Source organism: Protopterus annectens, chromosome 2.part0, assembly GCF_019279795.1.
Source record: "Protopterus annectens isolate FY-2018-M chromosome 2.part0, PAN1.0, whole genome shotgun sequence".
Classification (NCBI taxonomy): domain Eukaryota; kingdom Metazoa; phylum Chordata; order Ceratodontiformes; family Protopteridae; genus Protopterus; species Protopterus annectens.
This window is the reverse complement of record NC_056728.1, coordinates 215,304,022-215,322,868: the sequence shown is the minus strand read 5'-3', so window position 1 is coordinate 215,322,868 and position 18,847 is coordinate 215,304,022. Positions and strand designations below refer to the sequence as shown.

Sequence of the window (18,847 nt, the reverse complement as noted above, 5' to 3'; positions counted from 1 at the left end):
AGAACTATCCCAAAAATGAAAACGAAAATGCTGCCAAGTACTGTTGGTGGAATCTAATCATCAGGGTGAAATAATTCCATTTTGTACAGTGGAATTCTGTAGAAAATAAGATGAACTCTTACAGTTTCCCAAGCAGCAATATTTGCCAGTTTTGTCAATCTTTATTTCCGGAACTGTACCTAAAAAATTACATTATTCTACAGTACTTTATTAGGAAGAATACACAAAACAGAAGTCCAAAAAATAACAACTTTGGCAAAACATATAAGTAATGCTGATAAGAAAATGCTTTTTTTATTTGATTTACTATAAAAAGACTTCTTTTATACTTAACATTCATTAGAATTCTTAAGAACAAACAAATGATTTCCATGGATACTCTCAAACAGCAAGAGCATTTAAGTCCACCAAATCTACATTTGCCAAGTTTCTATGAAAAATGCAATTGTTATCTACATATGAATTGCTATTGGTTGAATGACTACCTTATTATTAAATAGCTTTTATAAATGCACTTATCAGTTTGTGATTTTATTTGTCTGCATAAAAGTGTGGTCACACATCATGTAATTACACAGTAAGTGCAAAATTGTATACACCATCATTCTGAGTTTGACTACTAAGAGTTATTCCGCATCAAGGAGGACATTTCAAAAGCCAGTCTTCAGTAATTTATTTAGGAAATTTCTTACATCATGTCGAACTGTGAAAAAATATAAAAAATATTTAAAAATAAACATTTTACAGAAAGAAAACTATAACAATAAGAGTGAACAGCTTTCACAAATTATTTTATTACACAGCATTCCTTAGACAAATTTAGGAAAGATATGAAAATCACCTTTTTATAACTTTAAATTTTTTAGAGAGTGCAATATAAGATAAACAAACAGTTATTTGGTTTTCAAAAACAACAACGATAAAAAACTCCCCCAGTTCTTTATGGCACAATTCTATATAAACTGTGGGGGTTTAACATGCTTACGTTGTTTCAGTACTGCTTAAAACAACAGACTGAAGTAGAGATTATTTTCTGCTACGGAGTCATGTTTTTGCACTTTTAAATGAAATCTATGCAATTAGAACAATACTGTCCTGGCACACTTCCTAGATGTATAACGCTAACCAATTTCCTCTTTCAGTGACCTATGATAAAAAACAGCTGGAACATTTCATAACATCATTAGACTGTAGAAAGCAGGAGAAGTTTAAGACTTTCAAAAAACATCTAAAGCCAAGTATACTAACTATACATTTGAGTCAGTCAGGACAACTTTATCTACATGGCAACCAGGTTGATCATTACTGAGTACAGCTAATTTACAATACAGAAATGAGGGGGTTAACTTCAAACAAAATGATACTGTCCAGGTTGTGAATAAAAGGGTCTATGAACCCGTTGGCTCCCCCCTAGTTAACAAATCAGTAAATCTGACATGAGGTGTCTGTGACTGGAGGTCTAACTTTTCAAACCCACTGAATGTAGATCCACAAATAATCAATACATAATTGTCAAACAACACAAACCTTGATCCAAAGGATAAAAAAAATATATATCCAGAACATTTTTAGAGGGGGGCAAGCCCCCACAACTGCAATCACACTCCCTTGCTAATTTTATATATATATATATATATATATATATATATATATATATATATATATATATATATATATATCTCAACTCAAAGAATGCAATATACTGAGAAAAGGGCATAATCCCCCAATTCCCACTGTACTGCAATCTCATAATGAAAAAAATGGTACTTTTTGATCAGATGCATTGGCTTTTGCACTTGTCGATGAAAACACCAATTAAAGGTTCTATACCCTTGCGACCTTGACACAGAATAAAATGCTGAAAAAAAAATCAGGAATCGATACATGTAACAATCAAAAATGAAAGAAAAGTAGAAGCAATCAAGTGTAAAAGTAGCAATTCAGAAACAGTTGTAAGGGAAGTAAGCAAACGGCTGCTGCACATAAAGCAAAGCATGTAAGAAGTGTGACATAAAATCCATTAGTACTGATAAAAATTATAACACTCTAACTTGAAAATTAGGAGACAGAGAAACATTGGCCTTAAAAAGAGGAGGTAGGTAAAAATCCACAACTGGCCAAGGATGAAAGTTTTGTTTTTTGCGTGCTAAACCTGCATTAAATTTTCATCCTTGGCCAGTTGTGGATTTTTCTTTCTTCATCTGTGGGCTGTTTTACAAGATGAGATAGGTAGTTTAAGTTTATTTAGGTGCTTGTCTAACAAGCCCAGCTACAAACAAATTATAAAACAAGAAAAATAAGACATGAATAAATTTCTTGCAAAGAACATACAATAAAACTTAAATAAAAAACTAGATAATATACATGTAAAAGGGACCACAAATAAATGCAGCCTAGTGATATGCAATAAAAATTATGGTAAAATAACGTATTGCCTGACATCATATACTAAGTCAAATAAATGTCCTTTAGTGGACCTCTTAAAACCTGAGAGAGTCCATGAAGCACATAATCATTGTGGGAGAAGGTTCTAGATATTGGGGTTTGACAGCTAAGGCACCAGAAGTCTCCAGTCAAGGCCTAGGAACCTCCACAAGTCCTGGACTGGAGGAATAGTGGGGTTTAGCTGTCTGGAACTAACACCTTCCTAAGACTTTGGAACTCAGATTATATAGGCCTAAATAAACCAGAAGCAAGACTCTGTGTGTGTGTGTGTGTGTGTGTGTGTGTGTGTGTGTGTGTGTGTGTGTGTATATATATATATATATATATATATATATATATATATATGAAAAACACATGATTGTTCTGGCAGCAGCATGGGAGAAACATGACAGTAACAACACATACTTGCTGGAGTAATGTGGAATTCTGAATGTGCTACAAGTGATCATGCCTGCTGTCTGTTGGCTCTAACTGCAGTAATCAAGCCAAAAATACACCAGGGTCTGGACTACCACTAATTTGGGAGAAGGAGATGCTTTATGCCAATGATATGCCAAAGATGGAATTAGGAAGTCCTCACAATAGCTAGTTAGTAACAATGACTACACTAAGATTTCTCGCTTTCCTCTAAAAGGCCAGCCTATGAGCAGTGCAAATTACCATGAAGTTCAGGACCGGGCAGTTAGATTTCCTTACTGTGGTATGAATGGCTGTAGCAATGGCCTTGAACATGCTGATCTGCAAGGGGTTGACAGTCATCCAATTCTGGACTCATTCCAAATCTTCATCTAATGAATTCACAGAACTCTACCTCCAAGGAGCTCAGCTGGTGGAAGCAAATACACAGTGAATAATAGCAGTCCTAAAATACAGCCCTCTGGAAATCCACATGTACTGATGTATGCAGCTGTAGAATATTCTCATGAAGCAATCTAGTTGGTATGTTCTCTGAGGTATGACAAATAATCCAAGGACAGTACGCAAAGCTCCACAGCAGGTTCAGAAGCAATCAAGTAAAATGTTATGGCCTACTGTGTTAAATGCAGAAGGCAGATCAAGGAGGCTGAGGGCAGAATAATGTCATTCATCCTTCGCTGTGAGGATGTTATTCATAACCTGAGTAAAGGTGGTCTCACTACTGTGTCTGGTGTAGAAACCAGTCTGGAAAAGATCAAGAATATGGTGCTTTTACAGAAATAATATGCGCTGTAGAGAATCAATCTTCCCAATAACCTTAACTAATGAATGGTAGGGTTGGAGATTGAGTAATAATTAGCCAGGTCACCAGGACTAAGAAATCACTTTTTCAGAATTAGTGTTATCAAATCCTCCTTAAATAAAGTCAGAAAGATCTCCATATCAAAGGAAGTAGGGATGACTTAGAAACATCAACAGTCCCAAACACCTCAATACAGGCAAAAACTAAATCCACAGGTGCGGTAAGCAAGCATGTAATCAAGGATGACAAGCCCTGATCATCATTAACCTGAAATTCGGACCAAATCCAATTAACTAACTTCTTGGTTACACGGCAAGAGCTTGTTGAGATTCTTATGGAAAAGACATGGCCTGCAAGGAACAGTTAATGTAGGAAACAGCCTGAAAGTAATACAAGGTCAGAAGACAAGCAAATATGTTTTTTGGGCAATGTATCTAGCTAATGCAGCTCTAAAATAATACATAGGTTACTTCTTTTAAACATAGCCATTCGTGACTACAGGCACAGCAGTTTCCTTTGTTTTCAGCTCACAATTCACTATTTTCAGACCTCTGTAGCATTCACAGGAACAAAAAAAAGACATTAGCAGCAGTGAGTGAAAGGAGTTAAACTACACTGCAGACAAACTTTAATGATAGACTGAAATGTTTTATTCTTAGCAGACTAAGAAAGCAATGGTTCAGACGTGCAGATCAAAGAAACAAGCACAGCTACAAATGTAAGCTTAAAAACACAAAGTCCAAGAATAAAATATGCAGACATGAAGACTTAACTAGAGGGAGACTGTAGTCCAGACTTTGGCAGTTCACCTTTCTTTATGTAATCCCAAAGGCAACAATCAGCCCTGGATTTGTAAAATCTCGGTTATTAAAAGGTACTGTTCCCCCACCATTTTCCACCAGGCTTTTTGTTTATTTGTTTACTGAGGCAGAGAGGTGATTCATATAAGACTTGTTTCAGGCTCAACCCTACCCCCAAAGCTTCCAAACTTTAGTCAACAATGAACATTTTTTTTTGCTCATTTTTACTTTCATTGCAATGATCTTTAGACTATTCTCAGCCAACTGGCCCATTCATTTCCTTATCACAGAGGGTGACAGTCAGCTGAGAAGGGCAATGATTTAGGCAGCCATCACAACTGGCCCATTCATTTCCTTATTACTGAGGGCATCAGTCAGATGAGAAGGGCAATGATTTAGGCAGTCATCACAACTGGCCCGTTCATTTCCTTATTACTGAGGGCATCAGTCAGATGAGAAGGGCAATTATTTATGTTGACATCAGGCAGAGTTTAAGGTGGTTCTTTCCATTTCTGCTTCCCTACAGCTGTCAGCATCTTGGCTATGCAGGGGAAGGGGGTGTGTAATGAGATGTCTGTGCTGGGCATCCCTCACTTTTACAAAATATTTTGCTGGCAAGCAACCCCATAGCATGAGAGGTGATTTCCTCGATCTCCACTGAAAACTGCACTTCCCCTTGTGTCCCCCCCCCCCAAGTGTACATAATACTCCTTCCCAAGAGCGGTGAGCAGTCCAAGCCCCTTCAATCCTCCTCCTCCCTACCTCACACCCCCAGTACCCGGGGCTATAAACAGAACCCTGGTCACCTTGGGCAGAGTCAGGGCTCAATACCTCAGTGTCGTGGAGCTGGACTAAACTTGACTCAGCTTCAGATGGTTAACACAACTCTACCTTTTACCAATACTAGTTAAACTATAGGAAAACATCAGCAATCAAATGGAATCACATGGGTAACCAAATACAGACTTCGCTGTAGGAAAGGCATCAACACCATTACAGCTCACCTGACAGTCTGCAACTGTATTCTTAAATTCAATTGTGACCATCTCATAGGGCAGACTTTTCGAATACATTTAACCTGTCAAGTTTAGCTGTAAATCTGGGTGCTGGGTTAGTCAGTATTAAGGTATTTAGAAAAGTACTAGATATCATTTCAGGCTGGCTCGGACCAACTTACATGCCAGATCAAGGATAAAAAACTTACCAATGTATCTAGTTAATGTATGTACTTGTTTATACACTATCTTAATTATTATACTAATAATTATTTTGAATATATTAATCAGTTCAGTTAATTGCAGCTGTAATAGAAGTGTAAATGCTGCAGCTTACAGGAAGACAGATACACCTGATCCCATAAATCTGCTTTGTGAGGTGTCTCTATTTAAAAAAAAACAGAAAGATGTATTCTGCTGAAATGATGGATGTCACAAAAGGCCTGTAGAGTGCAGGAATTACAGGTTTCCTAGAAAGAACAGCATTAAATGTATTTCTTACAATGCATAAATATTTTCTTACTAAAGAACTGATGTGAAAAAAGAAGCTTACCCAACTCTTTATAATTTGCCCACAGTCCAAGAATGGTGCAGTTGCCAAATGCTTCGCAATGACTTATGAAGTTCAAACGCATTGTACCCTGCAAGGATTGAACTGGTAAATTCTGTGGGCAAGCTAACAGTGTTTGAATGGAACACTTCTAATCCCGACAGATAACGATCTTTCAATAAGGTATTTAGTGATCTAAGAACAGTCATATGGATTAATATGAAGGGCCTTAAGATGGTCAGTAAAATACCTCTCAACATGTTGGTGCAAGGGGTCTTCATAAAGCCCTGAAGTCAGGGACAGACTTTAAATGTTGCTTATATAAACCTAGAAAGTTGCTAAAATAAAAGGTTTTGAATTAGCATACATTTTTCTTGATGGATAAGAAGTCTGCAACTCGAGGGACTTCCAAAAAGGCTGGAACTAATCAACAGCATGATTTCAGCTCTCCCAGTGTGAAAAAAGAAACTGAGATATAAGGGCCAGAAACTTTGCAAGGTTTTGTAAATTCATTTACTGGTTAGTAAGTACAGTGCCTGAATGCCAGCAAAGAAGAAAAGTACAGTTGTGTAAAATCTTACCATAAAGGTAGATGTCTTTGCCTTCACTTCTGCAGTATTCTTAACATGTGGGGATTCCCTGCCGTAGAAGTCCAACATCCAGCCAGTCTGCCAAGACTCCTGTTCTTTAAAGGTGTGCTGAACATCATTCAAACGCTTCTTGTGTAGTGTAGGGCATAAAAGTGACATTCAGGTGTACCACAGGCAGAAATGATTGCCCCCAGTAGAAACACTAGTTCAAGGAATCCAAGAGGTAATCTGTACATCCAGGAAGGCAAAGGACTAGGGGGAAGAAGGGAGGGAGCGAATACTGAGCAGTGAAGGCAAGGGCATCTACCATTATGGTACGATTTTATACAACTGTACTATGTCCTTACATTCACTGCTGAAATATTTTTAACATATGGGAGAGTGCCAATACTCAACAGTAAACTAGGGAGGTGGAAGTAGCATAAGAGTCCCCTAAAAAGCCATGAAGAACGGCACTAGCAAAACCAGCCCTAGCTCTAGACATACCATCCAACTTGTAGTTTGTAAAGGTATGCACAGAAGTCCAGGTAGCCACTTCAAGAACAGAATTGGTATCTAAGCCCTTGAAAAAAACACCAGAAGAAGCCACAGCTCCAGTAGAATGAGCCTTGACTGAAGAGGGAAGGGTCTTGTTATGAAACTTGTAACAAAAAGAAACAGCCTTAGAAATTCAAGAAGAATTAGTTTTCTTTGCTACAGCAAGTCCCAAAGATCTTGGATGAAACGAAACAAATAACTTCAGATAATGTGTCACAGCAACTAAAAAATGCAAGGTAATGAAATAAAAATGAGAGACTGGCGGTTTCCAACCTATCGGTTGAAAAGAGAGGAATTTAAGGAATGGGTTTTGGAATTAATTTAGGAGCTACTAGACAGAATTTTCTTCTAAAAATATAGCTAGGGAGTTGGATAAAATTAAAGTGGAGTTTAAAACTACGGTGGAAATAAAAGAAAGGGAGCTATGGAAATAAGAATTATTTAGAGGGCCTGAAGTATTGCAAAATAGGGGGAATCTCTCAGAACAAGAAAAGGTGCAACTGCAGAATGCTAAACAAGAAGTAAGGGATTACCTCACTAATATGAATGAGTTTAGAAAGACTGCTGTTAAGCAACTGTTTTTTGATAATAATTCTAGAGCACAAAAACTTTTAGCACAACGACTCGGGCAACAGACAGTGGAAAGGGCTGTCACCAAGTTCAGGGAGCCTATAACAAGAAAGATAACAAGTGATCCTGTAGAAGTACTAGAAATATTTCAGAAATTTTATGAAAGTTTGTATAAAGCAGAGAGATCTGGAAATCAAGAAAGGGTACAAATGGAAATGTTTATGGACGAATTAAATATGCCAAGGTTAGAAGTAGATGAGGCTCAATTACTAACAGTTAGGATAGGAAGAGATGAGATAAAAATGGCTATGTATAACCAATCTACATGAAAATCCCCAGGAATAGATGGTATTCCTGTGGAAGCTTGAAATCTAGGAGGGAAAAAACTGATAAAGATCTGGGAGGTTTTGTTTAACAGTATCTTAAGAGGAGGAGAAGTACCAACATCCTGGAAGAAGGCGGTGGTAATGGTAATGCCTAAAGAGGGAAAAGGGCTTCATAGAGACCCACTTCAATACTAAACCACGATTATAAAGTGTTTATATCTATAATGGCTAAAAGAATGGCAAAAATGATAGCAAAATTGATAGATATGGATCAGTGTGGTTTGGTGGAGGGAGGCAAACATTTGACAATATTAACAGAACACTGATGATCCAGAGGGAAGCAGAATGTAAGAAAATACGATTTTTATTGGTGGGTCTTGACGCAGAGAAAGCATTTGACAAAGCAGACTGGGACTAAATGAGCAGGGCAATGGAAGCATTTGCTTTCCCTGAAACAATTATAAGGTTGATTAGAAGTATACATGATGGATTGGAGGTGCAAATAAAAGTGGGTGGGGACCGCTCTGATAAGTTCTACTTGAGTAGAGGAACCATGCAGGATTGTTGACCCCTTTGTTGTTTGCATTACATTTAGAACCATTAGCAAAGAAAATACGGGATTCAGAAATTCAAGGATATAATTGTTATGATAGTCAGGAAAAGCTAGCTTTATTTGCAGATGATGTTATTTTATACATGAAACCAGAAAGGGACATAGTGTTGTGGAACATTTTAAGACAGTTTCAGATAATCTCTGGATACAAAATTAATGAAGCTAAAACAAAAGCAATAGCTGTAAATTATGCACCAACACAAATTGGTCCAACAATATTCATATTTATGGGGACATGATAAAATGAAGTATTTAGGAGTATGGATTAGAAATGACTCTGTTCTGGCAGCTAAGGATATGTGGGAAGAGACTAAACAGAAGATAATACAAAAATTGAGAAACTGGAAGCTTTGTTATATGGATATGGATACTAAGATATAAGCCATTAAAATGTTTTAGTCCCTCTAGTCTTATACACAGGTCAGGCATACTTTTTTATCAACCAGAGGAGAAGCTGAGGATAGCAATTACAAAAGAGTTGAAGGATTTTATCTGGGAAGGGAAGACAGCATGGGTCATGTGGGATAAGATGATACTTTCAACAGAACAAGACGGATTAGGATTATCCAATTTGAGGGTGTATTTTAGAGCAACACAGTTAAGGCTCTTATACATAGCACAAGCAGAAAACTATAATTCAAGTGGAAAGGAACCATGATGATACAGGAAGGAAGCTCGAGAAATAAGGTGAGATTGGGATTTTGGATGCAGACTCTTAAGGAGAACAACAAAAGTCATCCAGAGTATTATATTCATAAAATAGCAGGGAGTATTCTAAGAACTAAATCAACACAAGAATGTACAAAAGAGATTCTGCCAATAGGGATGAGTGTGGTTAGGTATACAGATAAAAGGCAAGAGGAGTCTGGAGAAAATTGGCAAGGGAACCAAGGTACTGAGAGCTAATAACTAGAAAGGGAAAGGTAATAGAATGAGAAAAGGCCACGGATTTATTTGAACTGCAGGTTAGAGATTGCCTTCCCAAATCAAGGATTGATATTAGAGTATAGGCAAGGAGAAAGAAATGGGGGGGGGGGGTCCTAAATGAAAGATCAGCACTGGTAGAGATTTTAATAGAATCTAGAACAGAAGCTGCCGTTAAAAAAGGAATAATTAGTAAAGCATATAAAATACTGCATAATAATAATAATCAATCAGAGGAGCTTAGAAAGTATTGGGAAGAGAGAATGGATAACCAATTCACAAGGAGACAATGGGGGATATATGTATATCTCCCAAATATGCAATAAAGTCTAGAAGATTTAGAATCTTTGCCTGGGAGTTTTTACATAGGGATTTTTATACCCCAAGTAGACTCCACAAAGAATTTTTCCTTAGGCGGATAGCAAATATTGGATGTGTGACGGGCAAGAAAGAGGTAGCTGGGAACATACTTTTGGGAGTGTAATGAGCTGGCAGACTTTAGGGATTTCCCTGCAGACTACTCTGTTGGAGAAGCTGGGTGAGTAGACTGGATTGACTGGGGAAATGGTTTTTTGAGCTATGATACAGAACTGGAATTGCCAGGAGATAGCAAAGCCTTGCTGAGCCTAATTATGGTGGCTGCCAAAAAAGCAACTACTAGAAAATGGAAATCAAAGTCTAAACCAACTTTACTAGAAGTACTGAATATAGTAACGGAGATAAAACAACTAGAATTGGGAACTTTAGAAAAGGGAAGGAGCAAACCACATAGGAAAAAATGGGAATTGTGGGAATAATATATGCAGAGAAGGAATGAGGTTTAAGAGGCAGGATTTGAATGAGCCATATAATGCTTAACTGACAATGACTGGACAGATAAGTGATGTATAATGTTTGCAACTAAAGTGGTGTCATTTTGTTTGTTTTCATTTATATAAATGTTAAGATTGCCTATGTCACATGTGATAATTTAATAAAGATGTTTATTAAAAAAAAGAAACAAATAACTGATCAGTTTTTCCAGTTGGCTTAGTCTTATCCAAATAAACCCTGAGTTGCCTAGGCACGTCCAAAGTATGCAGCACTCTCTCATGGTCAGTTTGCGGAGAGGGGAAAAAGTAGGCAGAATACTAGACTGAAGTGATAGCTCTTTAACCACCTTAAGCATAAAAGAAGGATTAGTGTGCAAGGACACACTGTCCTCATAAAAGATCAAAAAAGGAGGAAAAGCCATAAAGGACTGTAACTCAGAAACCCATCTGGCAGAAGTAAGAGCTAACAAAAGAACAGTCTTCCAGGAACAATGTTGCAAGGCAGATGAAGCAGCAGGCTCAAGTGGAGCCTGAGTCAACTTCTCCAAACCAAAATTAGGATCTCAGGGAAGAGAAACAGGTTTCCTGGGAGGTCTAATATTAAGGACGCCTTTAAGAAACTATCTGGCCTCAAATCTAGTAGCTAAAGGAGGAGAAAAAGGCAGACAAACATAGATAACCAGTACGTAGGCCATAATAGAAGAATAGGCCAAACCAGCATTGAGCAACTCACACAAATAAGACACAACCAAAGGAAGATCCACAGTAAGTGGGTCCAGGTTATTGGAGAGAGACATCAAATAGAAAACCTCTTCCATTTGGATAAGTAGGATTTCCTAGTAGTAGGTTTCATGGCCTCCTGCAGGACTTGCAGCACATCCTCAGAAAAAAAGGTGTCTATGAGGAATCAAAATCCTATCACTCACAATGTCAGCTGAAACATGGACAGGTAGGGATGGATGAGAGATCCCTTATCTTGTGAGAGTAGATTCACCCTGTGAGGTAACTTGTGATGACTGCCCCGGCTAAATGCAGAACAACAGGGAACAAGTGCTGTCACAGCCAAAAGGAAGTCACCAACAAGATTTTGGGAGCATCCTTTTGAATTTTGAACAGAACGTTTGTAATTAGAGGAAGGGGTTGGAATGCATAAAGAAACATCCCCTTCGAAGAAAATGACAGGGTGTTCACCTTCCAAACTAGACGACCTGGGACTCTGGCACAAAACAGAGAAAGTTGTCTGTTCAGAGGGTAGGCAAAAAAATCCACTTGAGGAATACCCAACTGGTGGATAATGTCCAGAAACACATCAGCGTGTAGCATCCATTGATGGGACTGAGTTAAGGACCAGCTCAGAGTGTCTGTCACAATGTTCTGACCACAAGGGATATAAACTGCCTGAAGAGTCACTTCATACTTGACCAGCAAGATCCCACACCAGATGTGCCAACCAGCAAAGAAGATAAGATTGTGTTCCTTCGGGTTTGTTGATATAGCACATTATGTTGCTGCCAGCCCAGCTATTTGGAATTTTGTAAATAATCATACGTCATTTGTGAATATTAATATATAGGTTTGTCTTACAAACGTAAGAGAACTATATGTTATGTGGATATTAAATTACTGGTACAGAAGTGTGTGTTGAACTGTATGTTAGGTACTGAGCTTCAAGAATGTAACTATAGTGTACCTTGCTGGAAAAGAGCAGAAATGTGTATAAACTATATGCCTGTGCAAATGTATGTTTTCATAGTAGAAGTTGGAACATACAGAGCTAACTTGCAAACTCTGAGAAAAGCAAACAATTTTATGACTGTGGATCTCAGTTTCAAGGCAGATAGACACGATGTCCACAGCTAGAGGTTTCTTTCTATTGCCTGGAAACAGAAATAATTACAGGTTTCCAGTGTAAAACTGTTTAATTGTTTTACGACTTTCAGTTCTAGGCAAACTTCTGAGAGGCAAGTATTTTTGACACAGAGGTGCTAAATTTTAAGTTTCTGATAGCCTGGGAACTGAAGGCAGAGATGACAAAGAATGCTGTCATCCAGTTGATCCAGCAGTAATCTGTTATTAATTTAAGAACTCTCTCTCAGAGAAAGTCTGTGCATTTTGTATTTGTCGTTGGACCTGAAAACATCCATCTTCAGCACTTCTCATCTGTATTTGCCTTGTTTTGTAAGTAAGGTTTAGGTATAGTATTTCTTTTAGAGATAGTAATATAGTAAGATTAGTTTAGATGTTTTCTGTATTTATGTGAGACTGTACTGCAATGTTGTTTTAAAACAGTTCCTGTGATTCTGAACTCTAGTCACTGTATTGAGTTACTGAGTATTGCCTTATTATTTTATTATTTATGTGTATGTGCGTCAGCTACTTGGGCAGGGACACGAAGCATTGGTTGGACAGAGAGGGTGATGGAGGTTTTGGCTTGACCACTCGGCTGAGATCTTAACCCTTATAGCTGTGCCAGTGGGGAGATCTTATTGGGGATCCGGATAAAGAGGGAGAAACCAACTCCAGACTGACTGTGTACTTTAATGTGTATGTACTTGTCATCCTCCCAATGTGCACATCCCTCACTGGTGCTAGCAGTGAGGATTGAGGCTGCTTGATTACTGGGCCAGTGCAGGGGCGTCCCATATTAATTGTATGGCAGTGGTGGGATAGCCACATCACATATTAATTGAGTGATAGTGGTTCATAGGTGTGTACTAGGCTAATGGCAATGGAGACTTTACAAGCCTTAGCCCATAGGATTACCCTGGCATCGTGCCACCCAACTTTAGTTCTCAGTACCTCTGTCGAGTAAAGCCACTGGAGTGATCCCTGGGGTGAATTTTCTATTTCTCATCCAGTCATCAAGATTTCTCTTGAAGAGGGCCAGTGAGGTGCTCTGCTTGCAATGTATGGGAAGTCTATTCCATAGCACGGGCAGTCTCTGGGTTATGAACCTGTCCCTCCTGCATGTTTTGTTGATTGTGGTAATGAGGTTGAGGTCTCTGGAGTGCGCGGTGTGGAGGGATTGGAATTTCTTTAGATGCAGCATTTTTAACAGAGCTGAGTCAGACATGGCTTTGTAAGTCAAGCAGATAGAGTCTCTAAGTAGGCGATATGAGACAGAGAATAGTTGGAGTTTTTTAAGTCTGTCCATATAGGACAAATGTTTAGGCCTATGATCCTCTTTGTGAGGTAGTTTTGCGGCCTCTCCAGTTGTTGCAGGTGTTTACTGAGGTACATGCCAAATGGGGCATTGTGCTTCCTAACGAGGGAAAAGCACAGGGAGACAATGACAATGACCTCTCTCTTCCTGGATGCAAAACCCTTAGTAATGAAATATGCCACATAGAAGGACTGTCTGACCACAGTGGCAATGTGATGGTCAAAAGAGAGGTTGCCGTCAACCTGTGTTCCCAGATCTCTTATAATGCCTTCTGTGTTCAGCGAACTACCATCGATGTGGTAATTCATGGGATCTGGGTTTTTCCCAAAGGGGATGACGACACATTTTTTGACATTGAGCTTAAGGCCATGGTTCTGACACCAGTCATTGGTCTCAGTGAGGTCTTTCTGTAGGATTTCGACATTGCAATCATCTGCAAACTTGGTCAACCAGTCTCTCTTCGTGTTGCCTGGATTTCAGAGAAGTAGATATCAAACAGGAGAAGACCAAGGACCGCATCCTGTGGGACTCCACTTGTGACTGGTCGGCAGTCTGACTTGGAGTCAGCTACTTTTACACTGCGAGTTCTACCCGTGACCCAGTTTGCAACCCACCTAGTGATATAGGGGTGATATAGCCACATCACATATTTATTGGCTTGTAGTGGTGTGGATAATGAATTCCTGTAGACTGTATACAGTGGTCACTGAAGGTGTTTTGTACTCTAAGTCAGCCACGCAGTGAACATTCAGACTTCATATCACAATTGTTTTATTTTTTTTGTTAACTTAGGGAGAGCAGGCAAGCATGTCAGCAGAGGAGTATGGCAAGCTGACAAGGAGCCAGTTGGCTGAGATGTGCCAGGCTAAACGACTGGTGCATGCCTAAGGCAGATATGATTGCAGCTTTAGTCACAGCTGCATCAGAGAACAGCAACCAGGAGGACAATCAGACTGGCTGTGGAGAGGTACAACCTTCAGAAAATGGACAGCTCAACCTTTCCACAGAGGACTTAAAAATTCATCTGGAGTTAGAGAGACTTGAGTTGGAGGCCAAGCGTTTGGAAATAGAAGCAGCAGAGGGACTAAGACATCTGGAGATTGAGGAGACAGAGGCAACATGAAAAGGAGATGCTGACTTTTCTCCAGTGTCATGGAGGTAATGGGGAAGGGAGTAACCGAACACCAGAAGCAACAAATGTCAGTAAATTTCTTCCACAATTTTCAGAGGGGGATAATTTTGATAGTTTCATTCATATCTCTGAGAAGGTATGTAAACAGTATATTGTTGACCGAGGGCTCTGGCTATGGTTTCTACCCCCCTTACTCCATGGTAAAGCTGTAGCTCTTCTTTCCAGACTGTCTGATACTGACTTTTTAAATTATAATGTTGTAACAAATTGTTTGCTAGAATTTTTTAAGTTAACACGTGAAGCTTATAGGACAAAGTTTTGACAGCATAGACAAGGCATATGAAAGTGTGTGTGAATATGTTGCTGAACTGAGCACTTAAGTGAGTGGATGTCAGGTAACCACTTTTGAAGGGCTGGCAGACCTTTTGGTGAGGGAACAAGCCCTTAGCACTTTGCCTGAAGACATGAGAATCTGGTTAGCTGATAGAAAATGCAATACTGCAGAGGAGTTGGGGAAGAAGGGAGACATATACCTAGCAAGCAGGGCATCACTGCACAGGAAAGGGACCCCCAGTGCTGCTCATGGGTCTAAGGGAACCCATGGTGGGTATCCCAGACTGCCATAACAGAATCCACCAGTAGCAGGGGAAGCCACTAGTCCAGGTACATGTCCAGGACAAAGGGTTAAATGTTTTAAATGCAACCAGTGGGGTCATGTAGCATATAGATGTCCATGGAGGCAAGGTGGGGAACAAAAGGTGGGAGAGCCAGTAAGTGGGAATGACAAAATGCCAACAGTAGTTTTTTTGTGACAACAAGGGTACCAAACTACCATCCTGCAGATGTCCTGATAGGGAATGATTTTGATAATGCAGTACAGTGTGTGCATGCAGTTACACACAGTCAGGCTTGGAGACAAGCATGTGGGTCAGGTAGCCTGAGGGAGACTCAGACACATTGCACACTTGTGGCCAGGACTGGTAAGGTGGTTATTTCAGGGAGGGAGCTACCCTGTAGGAGTGAGACTGAAGGTGAGCCACAACTGCTTGTTGGTACTAGCTATGTTAGGAACCTGGGTGGAAACTCCCAGATATGCTCAGAATTAGTCCAAAATGATACAAAAATCACTGAACCCACAGACATTGCCAACATACTGGCAGACAGGTTCAGTGCAAACTTCACCCTCTCCCCTAAAGGAGAGATAACTATCCCAGCCGAGTGTAGCCTCCTGGACATCTCAAATGCGCAGGTGAAAGCTGCTCTCTCTAAAGCTAAAAACACAGCATCAATGGGACCGGATGGTGTCCCCGGCTGTGTGCTACACGAGCTAAATGAGGAATTAAACCCGCACATAAGGCAGCTGTTTAATCTCAGCCTTACCACAGGATACGTGCCCAAGGAGTGGCGTCGGCAACTGTGGTCCCACTCCACAAAGGCGGCGCCTCTCGGACCCTGGTAATTACCGCCCCATAAGCTTAACAAGCCTAGTCTGCAAAGCTATGGAGAGGATCATAATGGAGCTCATAAACAAAGATATAGGGACTTGCAGACATTGGACCCGACCCAGTTTGGCTTTGTCAAGGGAAGATCATGCCTTTTGAACTTGGTCGACTTCTTCGAAACAGTCACCAAGGCCATTGATGAGGGAAAGGCAGTCCATACAGCCTACCTTGACCTTGCAAAGGCTTTCGACAATACCCCACTCTGGTATTGTAGAAATCTTACCAGCTTAAATGTAAACCCATATGTCACAAGATGGGTTGCAAACTGGCTTAAGGACAGAACCCACAGGGTTAGAGTTGCTGGCGCTGTGTCAGACTCCAAGCCGGTCACAAGTGGTGTCCCACAGGGCTCGGTCCTTGGCCCCTATTGTTTGGCATCTACTTCTCAGAAGTACAGGCCAACATGGGAGGACTTTGGCTGACAAAGTTTGCAGACGACTGCAAACTGGGCGCCATAGTGGAAAGTGCATCGGACACGGATATCCTTCAGAAGGGACTCACAGAAACAGATAGCTGGTGCCAGAGCCATGGCCTGAAGTTAAACGCCAAAAATGTATAGTCATACCCTTCGGGAAAAACAAGGTAACCCCAAGCTACCATATAGGTGGCAATCCACTAAGCACAGAAGAGGTTATCAGGGACCTGGGGACCCAGGTTGACAGTGGCCTTTCTTTTGACACTCACATTGCTAAAGTGGTTAGAAAGACCTTCTACACTGCCCACCTGATCATGAAGGGATTCACATCCAGATCTAGTGAGGTCATTGTTCCCCTGTACTCTTCACTTATCAGACCAATGATCGAGTACAATGCCCCATTCGGATGTATCTCACCCGACATCTGCAGCAATTGGAGAGACCCCAAAAGTTCCTCACCAAAAGGATAAAGGGACTCCAAAATCTGTCATATGCTGCTAGATTGAAGAAACTCCAGTTCTATTCAGTCGCATACCGTCTGCTCAGAGGTGACATGTGCCTGACATACAAGGCCATGTCCAACCCGGAATTAATGGACATGCTCCACCTCAAAAAATCCAAATCCACCAAAACCACTTGAGCAAGCGACTTAAACCTTAGCACGGATATAAATAGGACGTGCTGGAGGGATAGATTTATCACTCAGAGACTCCCTATGCTGTGGAATAAAATCCCAGTCCATGTGAGGCAGAGCACCTCGCTGACTCTGTTCAAGAGAAATCTAGACCTGTGGATGGGAGATCGTAGGTTTACCCCGGGAATCATATCTGTGTCACTGCTGGACAGAGGCACAACAAACTAATGGGCACAGCATTTTTTCATATAAGGGGTGGCGTAAGCCACAAAAATTTGGGCTAGGCTTATAAATGCCTTAGGGCAGATAGCCTAGTATAAACCTATGAACCTATGGTACTGATGTTCCCTTGGACAGAGTTACTGCAAGAGCAGAGGTAAGTAGTAGTATCCAGGCTGACAGTGAGGCACCACTGTCAGAGGATGCCAGACTTCCTGTGGAAGGGGAGCTGGGAAGGGTTACTAATAGAGAATATAGATCAAACCCTACATTACAAGGCCTGAGGGAGGTAGTTAGTGAGGCACTTGGTTCTCAAGGTAAGGGAAGGGATAATCTGTATACTGGGACAAAGGATTACAGTATAGCAAGTGGACCCCTGAGGGAGGGCTAGAGGGTGAGAGAATAAAGCAGTTGGTTGTGCCCAGAGCCTACCATCTGGCACTTCTAGCCATAGCCCATGATATTCCCTTTGCAGGTCATATGGGCATAAAACGTACAAAGAGACGTATTATGCAGTACTTCTATTGGCCTGGAATTTCCAGAGATGTAACAGGGTACTGCAAGACCTGTGGGCAGTGCCAAAAGGTACGCAAGGTAGGAGACAAGGTGAAAGCTCCTTTGATGCCTTTGCCTGTGATTGAGGAGCCATTTCAGAGGGTAGCTATGGATATTGTGAGGGCTCTGAGTACCCCAAGTTCCACAGGGAAAACATGTATCTTAGTGGTAGTAGATTATGCTACCAGATACCCTGAGGTAGTGGCTCTGTCCTCCATTGAGGCAGGAAAATCAGAAATAAACTGACAGACCTGAGAAAGAAGAAAACACATAACCCAGCCATAATGGTCTGATAATTAAAAGCCCTAAAAGCTAGGGTAGCAGAAGTGTAAACCTCCTTACCCAACCTTTCCATAGCTCTGCTTTCCTTGTCAGAAGGCAATAACTTGCGCAAGAAGTATGTAACTGAGATGGCTTATCAGAGACTACAGACACTACAGAGGGGTCAGCAGCAGGACATTTTTATAAAAAAAAACAATCCTAGGCACCCTATAAAACCTGTCAAATTTCTGGGGAGCAGGGGGCAGAGAATCAAGCACATGAGAGGCATTGGAAAAAGCACCCAGCAAAGCAATCAAAACAGGAGGAATAGCCATAAGCATAGAAGATTTCAACTGCAGCAAGTCATCTTGGATATCAGAGTACAATCTCACTTTAAAAAAAAAATCCATCATCCTAGAGTGTACCTCCCAAAGGAAATTTCCTCAGAAGGAACATCAGGACTAATAGATTCCTCCTCCTTTGACCCATAATCCAATGGAGCAGGAATGCAAGTAGAATAAGTCAGGGATTCATCATCAGAATCCAACTCATCCTCAGAAGAATCCTGTTCTCTAGGCCTTTTAA

General features: G+C 40.4%; 1 protein-coding gene across 3 annotated transcripts in view; it reads right to left on the bottom strand.

Annotated features, from left to right (window-relative positions):
- Positions 1–265: 265 nt before the first annotated feature.
- Positions 266–18,847, bottom strand: part of XRCC5 (X-ray repair cross complementing 5) — a 2,194,257-nt gene continuing 2,175,675 nt past the window's right edge. For all 3 annotated transcript variants that reach the window (XM_044060671.1, XM_044060672.1, XM_044060673.1), the window contains one exon: positions 266–703. In XM_044060671.1, coding sequence (XP_043916606.1) covers positions 689–703 — 15 coding nt within the window. In that variant the 3' untranslated portion in view covers positions 266–688. The remainder of the gene's footprint in view (positions 704–18,847) is intronic.